Source organism: Hemitrygon akajei, chromosome 17, assembly GCF_048418815.1.
Source record: "Hemitrygon akajei chromosome 17, sHemAka1.3, whole genome shotgun sequence".
Taxonomy (NCBI): Eukaryota; Metazoa; Chordata; class Chondrichthyes; order Myliobatiformes; family Dasyatidae; genus Hemitrygon; species Hemitrygon akajei.
This window is the reverse complement of record NC_133140.1, coordinates 57551103-57568335: the sequence shown is the minus strand read 5'-3', so window position 1 is coordinate 57568335 and position 17233 is coordinate 57551103. Positions and strand designations below refer to the sequence as shown.

The 17233-nt window shown below is 39.1% G+C and overlaps 1 protein-coding gene across 1 annotated transcript in view; it reads right to left on the bottom strand.

Moving 5' to 3' along the window:
* Window positions 1-17233, bottom strand: part of LOC140740727 (Fanconi anemia group A protein-like) — a 116863-nt gene that overhangs the window by 32936 nt on the left and 66694 nt on the right. Inside the window, exons 22-32 of the mRNA XM_073070208.1 lie at window positions 15613-15689; window positions 14054-14161; window positions 10442-10575; window positions 8253-8323; window positions 5260-5359; window positions 4393-4577; window positions 3628-3730; window positions 2417-2587; window positions 1846-1919; window positions 1003-1131; window positions 82-172 (exon numbers count right to left, since the gene is read on the bottom strand). Coding sequence (XP_072926309.1) covers window positions 82-172; window positions 1003-1131; window positions 1846-1919; window positions 2417-2587; window positions 3628-3730; window positions 4393-4577; window positions 5260-5359; window positions 8253-8323; window positions 10442-10575; window positions 14054-14161; window positions 15613-15689 — 1243 coding nt within the window. The remainder of the gene's footprint in view (window positions 1-81; window positions 173-1002; window positions 1132-1845; window positions 1920-2416; window positions 2588-3627; window positions 3731-4392; window positions 4578-5259; window positions 5360-8252; window positions 8324-10441; window positions 10576-14053; window positions 14162-15612; window positions 15690-17233) is intronic.

The window sequence follows — 17233 nt, the reverse complement described above, 5'->3', positions numbered from 1 at the left end:
TAATTTTTTTATGGAACAGCACAGAATTAGAACTGAAATTAATCCAGTCATCAGTGTTAGTGCTATGAAAGGAATATTTACCTGCAGAAGACAGATAACGTTTTCATAACCTGATCTATTGATTGAAGGAAGCTCTGTACAAGCAGATTCTTTGAAGTTTTGAACTTTGGCTCTGCAAGTAATCATAAAACTACATCTAGTAATGAAAGCTATAAACCACATGAAGACCCACATTTATTAATTGGATAGATGCTGAAAGTGATACCCTGCAATCTTGTAAACTATGCTTATTGCATTCAGAAGTTGAACTCTCAAGAGATCTGTCTTCATTCTATTGATTCAGGACTTTCAATTCACTTTATTCTTGGTTTCCCCAATGAGATGTGTGGCCAAGATGTGAATGGCAACACAAGTAAACGGAAGCAGGAGCAGGCCACCAGGCCCCTGGAGCCTATCCTACATTCAATATGATCATAGGCCAAATTGTACTGCCCTCAACTGATTTTCTGTAGCAGTCTTTATAAGCCTCAATTCTTTGATCTTTCAAGAGTTGGATGAAAGAGAAGTGGAAAAATGAAGAGTACTTCCCCCCAGTCCATCTCCTACTTGACTCAAGAGGATTATTGTACACCTTGAAAGTTCTATTAGATCAATTAGACAACATATCAGCAGCTCCAGGGACAACATCGTTCATGGTGGTGGTAGGAGGCATAGTTAAGGCTATTTGAACTAAACATGCTTCAGACATGTGTACCTATCAACTTGTGCTCAAACTACATTATCTTCTGGTCATGAAAGTGAACTTCAATAAGTCAGAGAAAAGAGCTGCCGGTGCTCCAACTTAGCAACCCGTGCATCGTAAGGAAAATGTGGCACATGACTACAAGGGTCAGTCCATAGTCGAAATTTTTGAGGGAATGAAGATAAGACAAAGTGAAAAGTTGGGGTATTATAAACCAAAGGCGATGTAATCTGATCATGTAACAAATTATGAAAATTTACCTTTTATTGAAATCCATTAATGCATTAATAATAATCCTGCACGCAGTCACTAGATCTCCTCCACAGCCCCCTGCTGTAAGAGGAGATGGCAGATAATGTTGGTAACAGGCCCAATGTTGATATTCTTGTCTGTAAGTGAAGCATAGAACCTTTCATGTTCCTGGTCTCTTGTCAACTTCCAGTCTAATTGACACTCAACAATCAAAAGGCAAACTGAGTAATGACATCTCCAATTTAACAATGCAATCCTTTGTAAATAATCATTGATATTCAATAGATAAGCAGGAATTATGTGGAACCTGGAAGCAGATGACATTTTAACGATATTCATCTCTATTAAAATGTACCAGTCATTATAAAATCAAGTCTATAACAATGTTTTAACAATATATAGAAGAATCAATGGTAAGGTATAACATCCTTTTATGCAGGAAGCCTAAAAGAGTAAATTAGTAATTCGAGTGGAGACATACAGCTGCCTTCTTTGAAAGCTGATTTATTTCCAAAATAAACACATAGTAGTTTATTTTCTTTCTAGCTAATCCTCCTTTCCCTCCCCCACCCTTTTATTCTCTCATCTTCCCCAATCCTTTCCTGTCCTAACTCAGCAGGTCAGGCAGCATCTATGGAAATGAATAAACAGTTGATATTTTGGGCTGAGTTCCTCCAACATTTTGTATGTGTTGCTCTGGATTTCCAGCATCTGCAGAATCTCGTGTTTATAGTTTATTTTCTAATTGGTTTCTAATTGGGAATTGGGGTTATTTACTACTCAACATACTGGGGGGGGGGGGGGAGGAGAAGTATTTTCCATATTTACATTAGAATCAATAAAATACTTACCTGTGTACATCACTTAGTAGATCTCCATGTGGCTGAATTTCCAGTTCAGACATCAACCAATCATAAAATGTTAGCTATAGAAGAAGAGTTAATTGATCCTTTTAATTTCAATGACATAAAAGATGCAATTTCCTGATATTTTACTAAAATGCACAATTACACAGTCCATGCTTTGGATTTTTCAACAGAACTGAACATGAATCAAGTGAATTTAATTACCAGGGTGGGTAAATGTTCCTGTAATACAATGGAACTTAAGCTATTTACCATTTTCTTCAAGATTTTACTTTCCTTAAACATATGGTAATAATATGACACCTTGGGACTTAATTTAGTGTAAAGCTACCAGATATTAATATACTGAGAGCTCATTTTGAACCTTGGTTCAGTTGGAGTGCCTTACAGACTGCCAATACGCTATCAGAGATTACTATATGAGTATTTAAACAGTGAACTGTGATGTTTTAAATTTAAAATGTACTAATATAAAGTGAAATTGTGTTTAATTGTAGTTTAAGGATATTTATACAGCTAATCAAAGGCAGTCTGAAAAGCTACATATTTCAATTACCTGGAAGTTTTTCATCTGTACAAGCTCCCAGAATGTACGGTGCTTAAACACTGAAAATGCTGCAGAGGTCCAGTTTAAGTTAAGACCAACAAGATTATTCCAGGTAGATTCCACTACCCCTCCATGTTCTCGCCTAGACTTTGGAATCAGTCGAGGAACTATATACAGCAGCTAAAAAGCAAAAACAACTCAGATGTGAATGGAAAGCTGGTCTTTGCACCAGGTGGGGCTATTGCACCCACAGTAGTTCTGACTAGAGAACAAGTACCAACATTCACACATGTGCAGTGTAATGCAGAGATCCACAGATCATCATCAGATGAGGTGTGGAGCAAAGTCATCCTCACCAAACTGATACATCATTGATATTTAGCATTGAAATAAATGAAGCAATAACTGGCTCATTACCTACCCAAAAAAAAAACAGTGGATAGACTTAGGACTGGTGTAATCAGAAAATTACTCAATACATGAATTTTAACTATTGTCCACAACTCTGACTTTAAATAATTAATGGTCATTTAAGGAATCAAGGATTTAGTGCAGGGGAAGTGGTGACGAGGTGAAAGATCTTATGATCTTATTAAATGGTGGAGGAGGTGGCATAGGCAATTCCTACTTCTGTTCCTTACGTTAAATTTTAATCAGTGTTTCATTCTTTCAAAAATTTTAACTTTTCTATACATATCTAAAAATGTTTTTTCCAATTCAATTAACCCACTTAATCCCACCACCTATTCTTCTCTCACGTAACCTTACTCTCTATCATTTCACACTGAATTAAATATTTTAAATTATAAACTTTTTGGTTTCAAATCTATACAAAAGTCACTGAGGATTTTTCAGCCAGGCTGGTTAAAAACCTGCCATAGCTCGTCTTGTCACAGGTGACACAGCTACTCTGTAATGGATCTCTAATTATTCAGCAACTCACACCAAGTGTTTTGGGAAGCAACTTATGGTAAGAGCAAACATTTTTAAAAAATACTCTGCTGAACACAATATCCAGCCAATTTGTCTTAACCTTTATAAATAGTATTAGAAGTAGCCATTTTAACACCTAATGACTAGGAGTTAAACTCAGACAGCACAGGCAATGATTCTTTATTTAACATAAAGGATAAATCAAACTTCCAAATTAGGATGCAGTTATTTCTTTGTGAAGTTGTCCAAAGAATTACAGCAATAAACTTGCTCACAAAATGTTTTACCTTTTGCACGAACCCAGTAGGAACAAATTGTGTTACGATATCGAGAGAGGACGAAGAGGATGATGACAAGCAGATCGCATAAACCACCGCTACTGTACAAAACCTGCCAGAAAAAATACATGACTTCATTCACAGATGAGAAAGGACGTGCAGTAATGCATGCACTGTGTAGAGTGGCTGGGGTCGGTATCATATTCTGATCCATCTATTAACCACTTGACATCGCAAGGGAAAGAGATGATTCATGATCCATGGCCACTGCTAATTCTCAGATGGAATTAAAGTAAAAACTATTTACAGTAAGTATAAATTCAATGTGAAGGAATGGGGACATTACTAACAAGGACAACATTTATTGTCCCTTCCCTACTGTCCTCCAGAGGTTATGGTGAGTCAACTGAACCACCACAGTCCTGGTGAACGTACTCATACTGCACTGTTGGGAATGGAGTTCAACCCAGTGACAATGGAGGGCCAGTGATATATTTTCCAATCAGGATGGTGCTCAATTTGAACGGGAACCTGCAGACTGTGGTGTTCTCTTGTCCCTGTTTTATTGGTGGAGGTCAGAGAATTGAAAGATGCTGTAGGGATAACCCAGGGAGTAGCTTCAATGTATCTTGTAAATAGTACACACTGCCGAGGCCACGCCAGTGATGGTGGGGAAGGGATCACATGGTACCAATCAAGTTTGCTACATTTTTTCCTCTTCCTTCATTGATGGATATGACTGTCGCTTCACACCGGGTCTGTCTCTGCACTCACCTCAGGCAGAATGTCAAATTCTCCCCAGTTCTACATACAAGGTACTGGTTTAGATAGCTAACAAACGGCATTTCTTCTGTACCAGCTGATTGTGGGCTCTCCACTGAAATGCAGATCTGCAAGGTGTGTATGTGAATGGTAAAGCCAGCCAGTCCTAAAATGTGGACATCACTGAGAGAAGAACCCTAGATACAAAGAAGAGATGATTTTAAAAAATTAGAAATGATAAAAGAAATCTTGGAAATATTGAAGAGTGTTTACACACTAACAACTGGACCAAAATTATTTTCAAAATTGCTAAAAATTTAAATGCGAAGTCATTACTTTTCATCCTGTTGAAGGGGATATGATGTCTTGGGCTTCCTCAAAAACAGGGTAAACAGTTAATTAGAACATAGAACAGTACAACACAGTACTGACCCTTCAGCCCATGGTGTTGTGCAACCTTTTACCTCTAAGATCAATCTTCCTTCCTACATAACCCTCCATTATTTTTTCAATCATCCATGTGCCTATCTAAGAGTTTCTTAGGTGCCCCTAATGTATCTGCCTCTATCACCACAACTGGCAGGGTGTTCCACATACTGGCTGTGTGAAGAACTTACCTCTGACATCCCCCTATACTTTCCTTCAATCACCTTTACATTATGCCCACTTGAATTAGCCACGTCCACCCTGGGAAAAGTCTCCTCTGCACCCTCTGAAGGTGAGTGGTAGTCTTTGTCTTATTCCTTGTCACCGTGCACTTTATGGAAATCAGGATAGAAAAGATTCCATTGCCACCTCCAGTAAGAAAATTAGTCTCTATTAATCTCCTTTCTTAACAATTCAGAACCTTTCAATGCTTCCTAGGTGCCATCCTCTTACCTGAAGGGTGGTAAGCTGTAGGACTCTGAGAAGAACTGCACATAGAAGTCTTCTGTGACCACACAACATTTTCACAAACAAAGATGCCCATTCACTTTGCCTATAAGCATAACGTAATAATTATGATTAAATATGCCCAATATTGACAGAGAGAGAAATTAAAAGATGTCAGACTCTGCAAATGATTCCAGATTGTGCAAGTTCTGCAGGTCTTTAAGCATCCTTAGCAACCAACAAAGTTTTTTTTTGTATCCCATTTGGACTTGAAACAGAACCAATTTACACAAAACAGTTAAAATATCCAGATTATTACCAAAGCCTCTTGAACATGAGATTATATTTTTTTTAAACGAAGGCAGGTGTAGACTTGAGTTTTCTGGATCCTCCTCCATCACCCAGTAAGATCATGGCTGATCTGACTTTGGCTTCAACCTCACTTCTTTCTCCCCTTAGGCTGGAGTCCATACTGTTTAAAAATTGGTCTGTCTTGGTCTTGAAGGTACTTACCTGGTGCCCCCGCTACAGCTCTCTGGAGTAGAGAACTCCAAAGATTAATTTTGTCCCCCATTTAATTTACTATAAAGATTTCAAAATTGCTACACTCCTTCAGTACTTCATTGTCACATCAGCACAGATTTGCCATGTGCCCCTGAAATAATACTTCAGCCCAGATGAAGTTCCCAAACATGAAGTGAGTGCACTACCAGCTAATTCATGGCATAAATCAATTACAGATAATTCCATGTACTTCAGGTGTTCCTTGGTGTTGGCTGTAGTTAAAATACTCTATTTTAACTAAATCTGGAGAGAGAATAGCAGGATTCTCCCCACTGATTTTTGAAGAGTCAAGATGACACAAGATGTTGTTCAAAACTAGGGTGGTATTTCAGTTATCAGAAACTAAAAATAAAATCTGATTTGGAGTTTTCTTTTAGATTAACAAATCTTTGCAGGACAATGGATTTTTATTTCCATAGACTTTATTTGGTTGGAGATGACATATTCATAAGAGATAGGAGTAGAATTAGATAATTTGGTCCCATCAAGTCTGCCCCACCGGCGTAATCATGGTTGATCCATTTTCCCGCTCAACCCTATTCTCCTGCCTTCTCCCCGTAACCTTTCTCACCCTATCAACCTCTGCCTTAAATACACCAAATGACCTGGTCTACACAGCCACCTGTGGCTAAGAATTCCACAGATTCACCACCCTGAGGCTAAAGAAACTTCTCCTTATCGTCATTCTAAATGGATGTCCCTCTATTCTGAGGCTGTGCTCTCTGATCCTAGACAGCCCTGCTATAGGAAACATCCTCTTCACATCCTGTCTATCTAGGCCATTCAACATTTGACAGGTTCCAATGAAATCGCTCCCTCACTTTTCTAGATTCCAGCGAGTACAGGCTCAGTGTCATTAAATGCTCCTCATACAATAACTCTTTCATTCCCAGAATCATTCTCGTGAATCTCCTCTGAACTCTTTCCAATGCCAGCACATCCTTTCTTAGATAAGGGACCCAAAACTCCTCACAATACTCCAATGGAGGCTCACTTGTTATTTCCTCAAAAAATTCCAACAGGTTTGTCAGGCAAGATTTTCCCTTAAGAAAACTATGGTGACTTTGTCCTATTTTATCAGGTGCCTCCAAGTACCCTGAAATTATCCCTAACAATCGACTCCAAAACCTTCCCAGCCACTGAGGTCAGGCTAACTGACTTACAGTTTCCTTTCTTCTGCCTTCTTCCCTTCTTAAAGAGTAGAGTAACATTTTCAATTTTCCAGTTCTCCAGAACCATGCCAGAATACAGTGAATCTTGAAAGATCATTACTAATGCCTCCACAATCTCTTCAACTACCTCTTTCAGAACCCTGGAGTGTAGTCCATCTGGACATCCATTAGGTGACTTATCTACCTTCAGACCTTTCAGCTTGCCAAGCACCATCTCCCTAGTTATAGCAATTAAATTCACTTCTGCCCCCAGACACTCTCAAACTTCCATCATATTGCTAGTGTCTTCCACAGTGAAGACTGATGCAAAATACTTATTCCATTTGGCTGTCATTTCCTTGTTCCTCTTTAATACCACTCCAGCATCATTTTCCAGCAGTGAGATATCTATCTCACCTCTGTTTTACTCTTTATATATCTGAAAAATTTTTTAGTACTGTTGTTGATATTACTAGTTAGTTTGCCTTCATCTTTTACCTTTTCCCTTCTTATGGTTTTTTTAGTTGCCTTCTGTTGGTTTTTAAAAGCTTCTCAATCCTCAACTTCTCACTAATTTTTGCTCTATTGTATGCCTTCTCTTTTGTTTTTATGTTGTTTTTGACTTCCATTGTCATCCACAGTTACATCATCCTGCCTTTAAAATAATTCTTCTTCTTTGGGATGTATTTATCCTGCACCTTCCAAATTACCCATAGGAACTCCACCATTGCAGTTTTGTCATCTGTCCTGCTAATGCCTTCAAAATTCCCTTTACTCCACTATAATAATGATACATCTGACTTCAGCTTCTCCCTCTCAAATTGCAGGGTGAAGTCTACCATATTATGATCACTGCCTCCTAAGTGGTCCTTTACATTAAACTCCCTAATCAAATCCAGTTCATTACACAACAACCAATCCAGAATAGCTTTTCCCCTTGTGGACTCAGCCATAAGTTGCTCTAAAAAGCCATCTTCTAGATATTCTACAAATTCTTTCTCTTGGGATCCAGCACCAATCAGAATTTTGCCAGTCTACCTGCATATGGAATTACCCTATGACTATCATAACATTGCCCTTTTGACATGCATTTTCTTCGCCTGTTGTAATTTGTAGTCCAAACAGCACTACACATAAATAGAATTTTCCTTCTGCTCCAGCTAAACCTGTTATTCTACATTAGAAGATGGGCATTGGTCTGATAATAACTAACAGATAAGGCATTTGTAGACATTTAAGTTCCTTATACAAGTTCCTTTCATGAAAACCACAGTAGTTGCTTACCTCTGCGATGGATTGAAACATGAAGTTGTAAGAAAGATCTGACAAAAACTCTTCAATAGGAGGTCTCTGACCTACAAAATGAGCATTACACATTGCCTGAATGAGATTCTATTTTAAAGTACTCTACATAGCAGTTATAATTTGTGTTCCTACATAGAGCTAATCCACTTTTTTATCCAATCATACAGTGAATTGTTTTCTATTAAAGTACAGGTTTTTCAATACATCCGGATATTTTTCAAAATATTCACACCAATGCAGTAACAATCTGCGGGGGGGGGGGGGGGGGGGATGTTTGAATTCAAACATAATAAAGTCAGACCCTGTGTTCAGACTAGTCAATCCATTGTCTTCCCCATTCTCCAAAAGTTGATATGAGAAACATCCATGTCACTACACTGCTCATTCTACTTTCTAAATAGATATGGACCCAGCTTCCTTTTAAATATTTGGACCAACCAATTAATAAACCATTTCATTCTGGCAATGTGTTCCATATAGACGGTGGGAAAATATCTACTACTGGTTTGTGGTTACAGACATTCCTCTAAGGCCTCTAAAAAATCCCTTCAATTTTCTTTGTTTCCAAATCATCCCAATCTTTCTACATGATTGAAGCTACTGTAAGGATTGTTGATCGTCTGTGAATTCTTTCTAATGTATTCTTTGAGACAGAATAAGATTGTCATCCTGTGTGGCTGGTTTTCTAATCACAGTGAACCGCCTAGTAGCTACCACACCAAGAATGCATGAACTAATGTGTGATGATGTCAGCTACTCAGGAATCAGTTCTACATTACAAACATTTCTGTGCTTGGGCTGCACTGCTCAATTAACCTGGATGAAATCAAATCACTGGATCAATTTATAGTATATTATTATAGGATATTATTTAATAATATCCTATACAGTATCATTATTGTTTATATCATTATCATTATTGTTTATAATAATGATTTAATTATTATAAACATCTTATATTCAGATACAAGATGATTTTATTCATTGATAAACACTATTCAATATATGACTAAGGTTAATGCCCAGTTCTCTTCCCTTACAAGTCATGCTAATAGCCAAATTTTGTGATGCACTCTTCAAGCTTATTCTCACAATAAACACACCTTCAGTACCCGTTCAATTGGTCCAGTGAACATCACTGTCTACTGCATCTGGATCAAATTATTTATGAAACTGTGCAGTGACCACCAGGAAAGAACAATTTAATTTGTTCAGCCTATCAATAAAAACTAGGGATGGCCATTGATGATCCACTGCCTGGCAAGTGCAGGAAGAAATAAAAGCCGATAAACGTGGAAACCAAATAAGGTATCGGTTGGAGTGAATGAGGAAGAAAGGAAACGGGAAAAATGTACCTTTTGCTCACTTAACATTCACAAATTAATCCAAGAGACCAGTAATTAGTGCTATTATCTATCTACCTTCTGTACAGGGAGATATACATCCCGCCACAAACCCAACCCACTCCCACTTCAGATGGCTCAAATATGTTAAAAGGAGAATGAGGTGTAAAACCTGAGTCCAGAACAAGGGAGATAGCTTGCATTTGGTCACAAAGATTAGATTAACAACAAGATGAGGCGGGTTCTTTTAATGCTAGTTAGATAATATGGGTGGTGTGTTCCTGCCCTCATTCCTCATTCCACCACAACATCTTTGCTCTCAAACTAATTTTGTTCACAGCGAGAGTGACAAAATGAAAATCAAAGTAGCACAGAAAGTGATGAAATAACACAAAGTATGGACGGAGTCCAAGTTCAGGTATTTGGCCCTGATTCAACAAATACAATCACTGAATAGATTACCCTTATCAGATCATTTGTAACACTGTAAGAATCAAACACTGAACAATTTCTCTCACGCCCATACACACGCCTTCTCTGCACACAGACACACCTAAAAAGGTGTACACACACCAGCTAGAATTGCTCACAAAATCTGATTAACGCATAGAATACCTCTTGAGCCATTAAAAACATAAGACATTGGAGCAGAATTTAGGCCATTCAGCCCAGCGAGTCTGCCCCATCATTCAATCATGGCTGATTTATTTTCCCTCTCAACCCCATTCTCCTTCCTTCCCCCAGTAACCTCTGACACCGTTCCTCATCAAGAGCCAATCAACTACACTTTAATTAATTCAAAATCAGATCCAAAAAAATACTTACCTCTAATTCTAGAGGCTCCAATTGATCCGTAATAGTATTTAGTTGGATTGCTTTATCTACTGCAGTGTAATCATCACCATCATCTATCATAGTTCTCAACTGACCAGAGATTACAGCAATCTGAGCAGAAACATCTGGAAAAGATTACATATCATTACCATAAGCAGATATGCAGAACACCATCTGCATCTTAAATGAAAAATACTGGCAAATATGGGAATTATTCCTCCCTGCCCCTGGAGTCAGTAAGCAATCCAACATACCTGCCCTTGCATCGAACTACGTTAAAACCTGCCACAGTATCTACCAGTCCATTCAATTAATTGGTGTTTTACACAGCAGGGAGGACAGTTAAGAATAAAGACAAGTATTTTTAATTACTTACGTTTGCTTTAAATTTTCCAATTATTTAAAATAAGTATTTTCCCCAATTGTCCATTTCTCATTGAATAACTGTGAACTTCTAGAAGCATGGACAAATTGACAACCCGCAGAAATTTGACTGGAGACCTTGTTGTCAGTCAAAAGTTTACAAAGGGCAGAGGGACTTCAATCTTGACAGCGACATGTTCAAATATGGACAGGATTTTCTTTTACTTTGGCTATGTTATACCACAATCTTGGGAAACAATTACTTTTCTTTTAAATCCTTGTGTTCTTTGTTCAAAACAAGGTATCAGATTCCAAAAGAACTTTGCTAGGTGCAAAGAACCTTGCAAAGATCAGAGGTTTATGAAATACCTTATCATTTCTTTTCTTTTCATTAAGTACATTTCTGCAACATCCTTCTTTTGTTTTGGGAATTAAAAAAAAAAATTAGAAGTTTTACGCAGGCAACCCTTAAATCAATAACCTAACGGGAGAACCAGCTGACTGCTCGTTTATTAGGGAGCCCTCTCTGAAAGTACGTTCCTGCACCAGAGCCTTGAATATGGATACATGAACATCAGTCCACCGCTTAAAAGCAAAGTTGTTCATGGTATCCTGAAGAAACGACAAAATCTCATTGGTGACCTCAATTAGATGCGCTTCTAGTTTCAATGAAGGTCAAAGCTGCAACTAAAGGTTCCCAAGTTATGGCAGAAGGATAGGAAACAAGCAATGAAGACTGAGTTCAAGAAGTTCATACAATGATTTGACAGGAAACATATGGAATACCCAAGCCAAATTTCACAATGGCTCACAGGAAATGATTGCTACTTTGAACTTGGGTTAACTTGCTTTAACCGTGGAATTCTCAGAGCTACAGAGCAAAGGGTTCTGCAACATCCTAGTGCATGATTGGCAAAAGGGTACAGTACCATGATATTGGAAAAGCTAACAGATTGTTATCATCTGTTGCTAAGGTAACTGAATACAGAAGTATGAAGAGAATGTACCATTCCATTATGCAAAGCATTAGTAAGATCACATCTAGAATACTGTGCACAGTGTTGTTCTCCTTATTCAAGGAAGGACGTTAATGCTTTGGAATTTTTAACAAATTATTACTTGAATTGATCAGGTTGCCTTTTGAAGTAGGACCTAAGCTGAGTAGACTGAGCTTGTTTCCACTGCAGTTTGAAAGACAGAGGGGACTTGACTGAAATATATAAGATTCCAGCATTATAGGGTGACAGGGTGACAAAAACATTGGCCTTCATCAGTCAGGCATTGAGTATAGGATTTGGGACATTATATTGCAGTTGTTTAAGTCATACAGGTAGTCCCCGAGTTATGAACGTCCGACTTACGGACAACTCGTACTTACGAACCGTGGAAGGAGAATGCCGTCCGCCATTTTAAGTTGGATCACGACGCCGTCCGCCATTTTAAGTCATTGCCGTTGACACTGTGTTGAGTGTTTAACCTTGTATTTGGCTTAAATTTTTCTTAGTAAGATTCACCCTGACCCTGCCCGCCCATTCTGGTCGGCTGGTGGCGCAGTGAGTTCAGCGCCGGGCTGGACAACAGAGTTTCCCGAGTTCGATCCAGTGATAGACCGCTCCCGTGCCAGGTTGATGTTGATCCAGTGACTCCGTACCATCCGTGCTGGGTTGATGGCAAGCTTGCAACTCAACCTCGTAAAAAAAACACTGCCACCTCCAGTTTAAATTCCCACGCGGAATATTGTGGATGATCAAATACGCAAACCCAGCACAGCCCCACTTGTCCCATTTTGCCTGTCTCAGTGCGGTGGTCCTTAGGACCCAGCAGACCTCGGGAGCTGGCAAAGCTCGGGAGCCGCCGCACGCAGTGTTTCTGTTCCATTGATGGGAAGTGATCGCGATTGAAAATAAAGTGGAAATAATAAAGCGTTTGGAAAGAGGTGAAACGCCATTGGTCACTGGAAAAGCATTAGGCTACAGTCAGTCAATGACCTGAACAATTTTAAAGGATAACGGATAAAGTGAGAATAATGGAGCATTTGAAAGGCGCTACCCCGATGAAAGCTACAATTATTACTAAGCAACGCAGTGGTTTAATTATTGGAATTCATATGTTTCTTAAGTGTTTTATATGCATAGAAAGGTAAAATATATACTATATACTAAGACAAACGTTTGACTAACTGATGCTAAATAATACCAGATGTACTTGTTCCGACTTCCGTACAAATCCGACTTAAAGACGGACTCAGGAACGGAACTCGTACGTAACCCGGGGACTGCCTGTACTTGGAGCACTCAGCATAGTTTTGGTCACCTGTTACAGGAAGGAAATGGTTAAATTAGAAAAAATTTATTACAAAGAAGACATTAAGACCAGAGTTATAGGAGAAATTGGCCAGGCTTGGTCTGTATTCCTTAGAACCTAGGACAATGAGAGGAGACCTCATGAAAGTGTACAAAATTATGAGAGCTATACATAAGGTCTTTTCTCCAGGGTAGGAGAGTTCAAAAGTAGGGGTTTAAGTTTAGGATGAGAAGGGAAAAATACAACAAGGGAGTGAGGGCCAATTTTTTTTTTCCCAGTCAAAGGGCAGCGAGTACTATATATGGAATGAGCTGTCTGAGGAACTGGTTGAGGCAAGTACAAGGTTAACATTTAAGAAGCTCCAAGTTATGTACGTGGGTGGGTGGGGTGGAGCCGCCTGGAGGGATACAGGCCAAACGCAGGAAATATGGACTAGTTGGGTAGGCACCATGGTTGTGCTGTATTGCTCAATGACTCAATTTGAGTGGTAAAGACAAGGTAAATATGTAGTGCAAGCATTGTGGAAAAATCTGGAAACAAATGTCAATGTTTAAAAATGGGGGTGCAGGGAGTTCAACAGATGAGATGGCTCATAAGTCTTTGTAGTATTCTTCCTGAGAATGATTGAAATATCTTTAAGCCACATAGAGAGAAGGGATAAGCAAGGATGTGAAAGGTTACTGAGAATAGAGAGGCATGCAAATTTGCGGTCACCAGCAGGTCAGCCACAATGAATGAAATGGCAGAGTTGCCTAAAGTAGCCAAATGGCCTGTCCTGCTTCTAAACATACATTCATGGAAAAGACATGCGAAAATTCCTCTTAAAATTACAGACATTATTGGTCATGAATTTTGATAAAGGTTAGAACAAGAAAGATCTGCCCCTACTTTCTCAAAAGGGTGGGCAGCGTGATTCCATCAACACGCCTCTCCTACCTTCACTTCGGTTTGGACTGGTGGCCACTCTCCTGAGCTCTTCCAGAGCAGCAGACAGGACACCAACTGGTTCCCTTGGATGCTCCATTTCCTCAGACGCCGAAACACCTCAATTCAAAATAATAAATAATTTTAAGTTATTTCATTTTAGGTCCAGGTTATTGAAGTACAAGAGTCTTATTTTATTGCTTAAGCAAGTAATATTACTCCTGTATATGACCTCTAAAGTATATATAAATAAATGTTCTTCGGCATGTCTACACGTAACATTTAATATCATTAACTAGAGAATTTTCATTTATAAAATGCACACACTAAAACCGTCCTATCACCCACTATATAGATGGTGCATGTTAAACTTCTACTCATAATTTTTTATTAGAGCATCATAACCCTGACCAAGCACACAAAAATGACGGGTTAAAGGCCAGACTAAGAGGATGGAGTACAAAAAAAAAATGGAGAAAAATAGGATGGGAAAAGAGGGCCAGGATTAAGGGTAAGGGTAAAACCGAGGAGGAGGGAGTGTATATGTGAAGCAGAAAGTTGAGACATGAAAAAAGAATGCAAGGAGCAGTTAGGCTTTGTTGAAAGCAAAAGAGAATGCAAAAGAGAGCAAGGAATTGACTCTATGAGGGGTATGCATATGGTAAATGCAAGCAGGCTTTTTCCACTGAAGTTGGGTGGGACCACAACTAGAGCTCATGGGTTAAGGGTGAAAGGTGAAAAGTTTAAGGGGAACACGAGGGGGAACTTCTTCACCTAGAGGGTTGCGAGAGTGCTGAAGGAGCTGCCACCGTAAGTGGTGCATGCGAGCTCAATTTCAACATTTAAAAGAAGTTTGGATAGGTACATGGAAGGTAGGGGTATGGAGGCCTATGGTCCCAGTACAGGTTGATGGGGCAGTTTAAATGGTTTGACTTGGACTAGATGGGTCAAAGGGCCTGTTGTGCTGTATTTTTCAATGATTCTATAATATTGAACCAGCAATTGAAAATGGTGAAAAAGTTGGGATTAGTAATGATTGGCCTTTTTTCTCTCTAATCCCAGTCACTACTACAATGCATCCCCCACCATACAGAAATGTTGATCAGTGACAAAAGAACAAATGTGTAGAGCATGTTGTAACTGGCACAACTCTATATTACAGCAAAATGCAGTTGATGTGGGGGATGAATATACATGGGTGTTATAAACAGAAAATAAGTAATTGTATCCAAATGAGAAACAGACCATATGCATCACACGTACACACTCTTCCTCTACACTTCTATTCAACTCGCTCCTTTTCATCCGTTACAGATTGGCCTCTCCCCATTCTCCAGCTGCAGTTCATGACTTTCCCAAAGCAAGGCCACCACCCAATTGCTGCTACCTCCCCCTCTTCTGGACTGCTCTCTGCCAATCACCCTGCAACCCCCATCACCAAACAGATGTGACCAGCAGCCATCCCATTCCCTCAAACCTGTCCCAGAAAAGCTCAAGAAAATTGTCATCTGTCTTGTGCTGCCTGGTGTCAGAACATCACAATGTCACAGAGCTCTGCAGATGGGCCTAACCTTCGAGCAGACGCTGTTTCTCTCTGTTGCATGCATGAACGTAGTTTGTATGCACGCTATCTGGTATTTTATCTGCTCTGATGGAGAAAAACAAAGGGGTTTATTGACCATCAATTGTTACAAACAAAAAAAACATGCAAATGACAATTAAAACCTACAGTTACTAACTGAATGTGGTAATGAAAAGTTGTTTACCATAAACTATCCATAAATATTACTTGGTGAAAATGGATAACAGCAGTTGAGATAATACCTGTTACTAAGATAGTGTAATAGATGTCTCAATAAATCAAACTTGGGATAATTTTATGGACTTCAAGAAAGGTTGAAACTACGTAAACAAATTAAATAGAAAGCTACAGAAAGACAGCACTGGCCAGTTGGGCTAAAGCAAATATCTGTTTCCAATTTCCTCAATAAAAGGAAGATCGATTAACAAAAGCAAATTACTGTTAACACTGGAAATATTTATTAAACTACTGAAGAACATCAATAATCGAGCTGCTTTAAAATATGAGGAATAGTAACATTCACACTATCAGATAAAGGCATCCAGCGATGAACAACAGTTCTAGGTATACAATGAAATCAACTGAATGGATGCTAACTCAGAAGTGATGCATGTTATGAGGCAACCTCACTGAACTTTGGACCAATCACAAATCAGCCGTAGAAGCATCGCTGAAGACCAAATGATTGAAACGTGCATGTGATAACTCTGAGGAAACTGCCCCCAGCTAATACCAGTAAGTAATATCTCACTCCTTTACCATCATCAGCACGTGTAGGACCAATGTAAGACAGGATCTAGAGATTCAGCAAGTTTCACTGATCATCGCGTTGGCCAGTCAGATACTTGAATACAAGAGCAATCTAGTGTTGCCCGGGTGCTTCACCAGTTGCAGCTTTATGGGAAATGGCAGAGAAAGCCACTGTTGGGGAAAAAAACTCACATGAAATCTCAGGTAGAGTTTGCCAGAAGGCATGTTGGAGACTCTGAAGTCAGCTAGAAGAAGGTTCTATGGTCTGACAAAACCAAAATTGAGTTTTTTGGCCATCAGACTAAATGCTATGTTTGGTGTAAGATAAACACCGCACATCACTAAAATCACACCATGTCTGCCGTTAGGTGGCTGCATCATGCTGTGGGGATGGTTCACTGCAGTAGACCCCGGAAGGCTTGTGAAGGTGGAGGGTAAAATGAATGCAGCAAAATATAGGGAAATTCTGGAGGAAAACCTGATGCAGTCTGCAAGAGAACTGTGACTTGAGAGACAATGACCCTGAGCACAAGGCCAAAGCTACAAAGGAATGGCTTAAAAACAACAAAGTTAATGTCAGAGTCTAGACCTCAATCCCATTGAGAATTTGTGGCTGGACTTGAAAAGGGCTGTTCACTCACGATCCCCATGCAATCTGACAGAGCTTGCGCAGTTTTATAAAGAAGAATGGGGAAAAATTGCAGAGACCAGATGTGTAAAGCTGATAGAGACCTATCCACTCAGACTCAAGGCTATAATTGCTCCAAAAGGTGCACCTACTAAATAGTGACTTGAAGGGGGTGAATACCTATGTGATCAATTATTTTGTTTTATATTTTTTATTTTTAATTAAGTTAGAT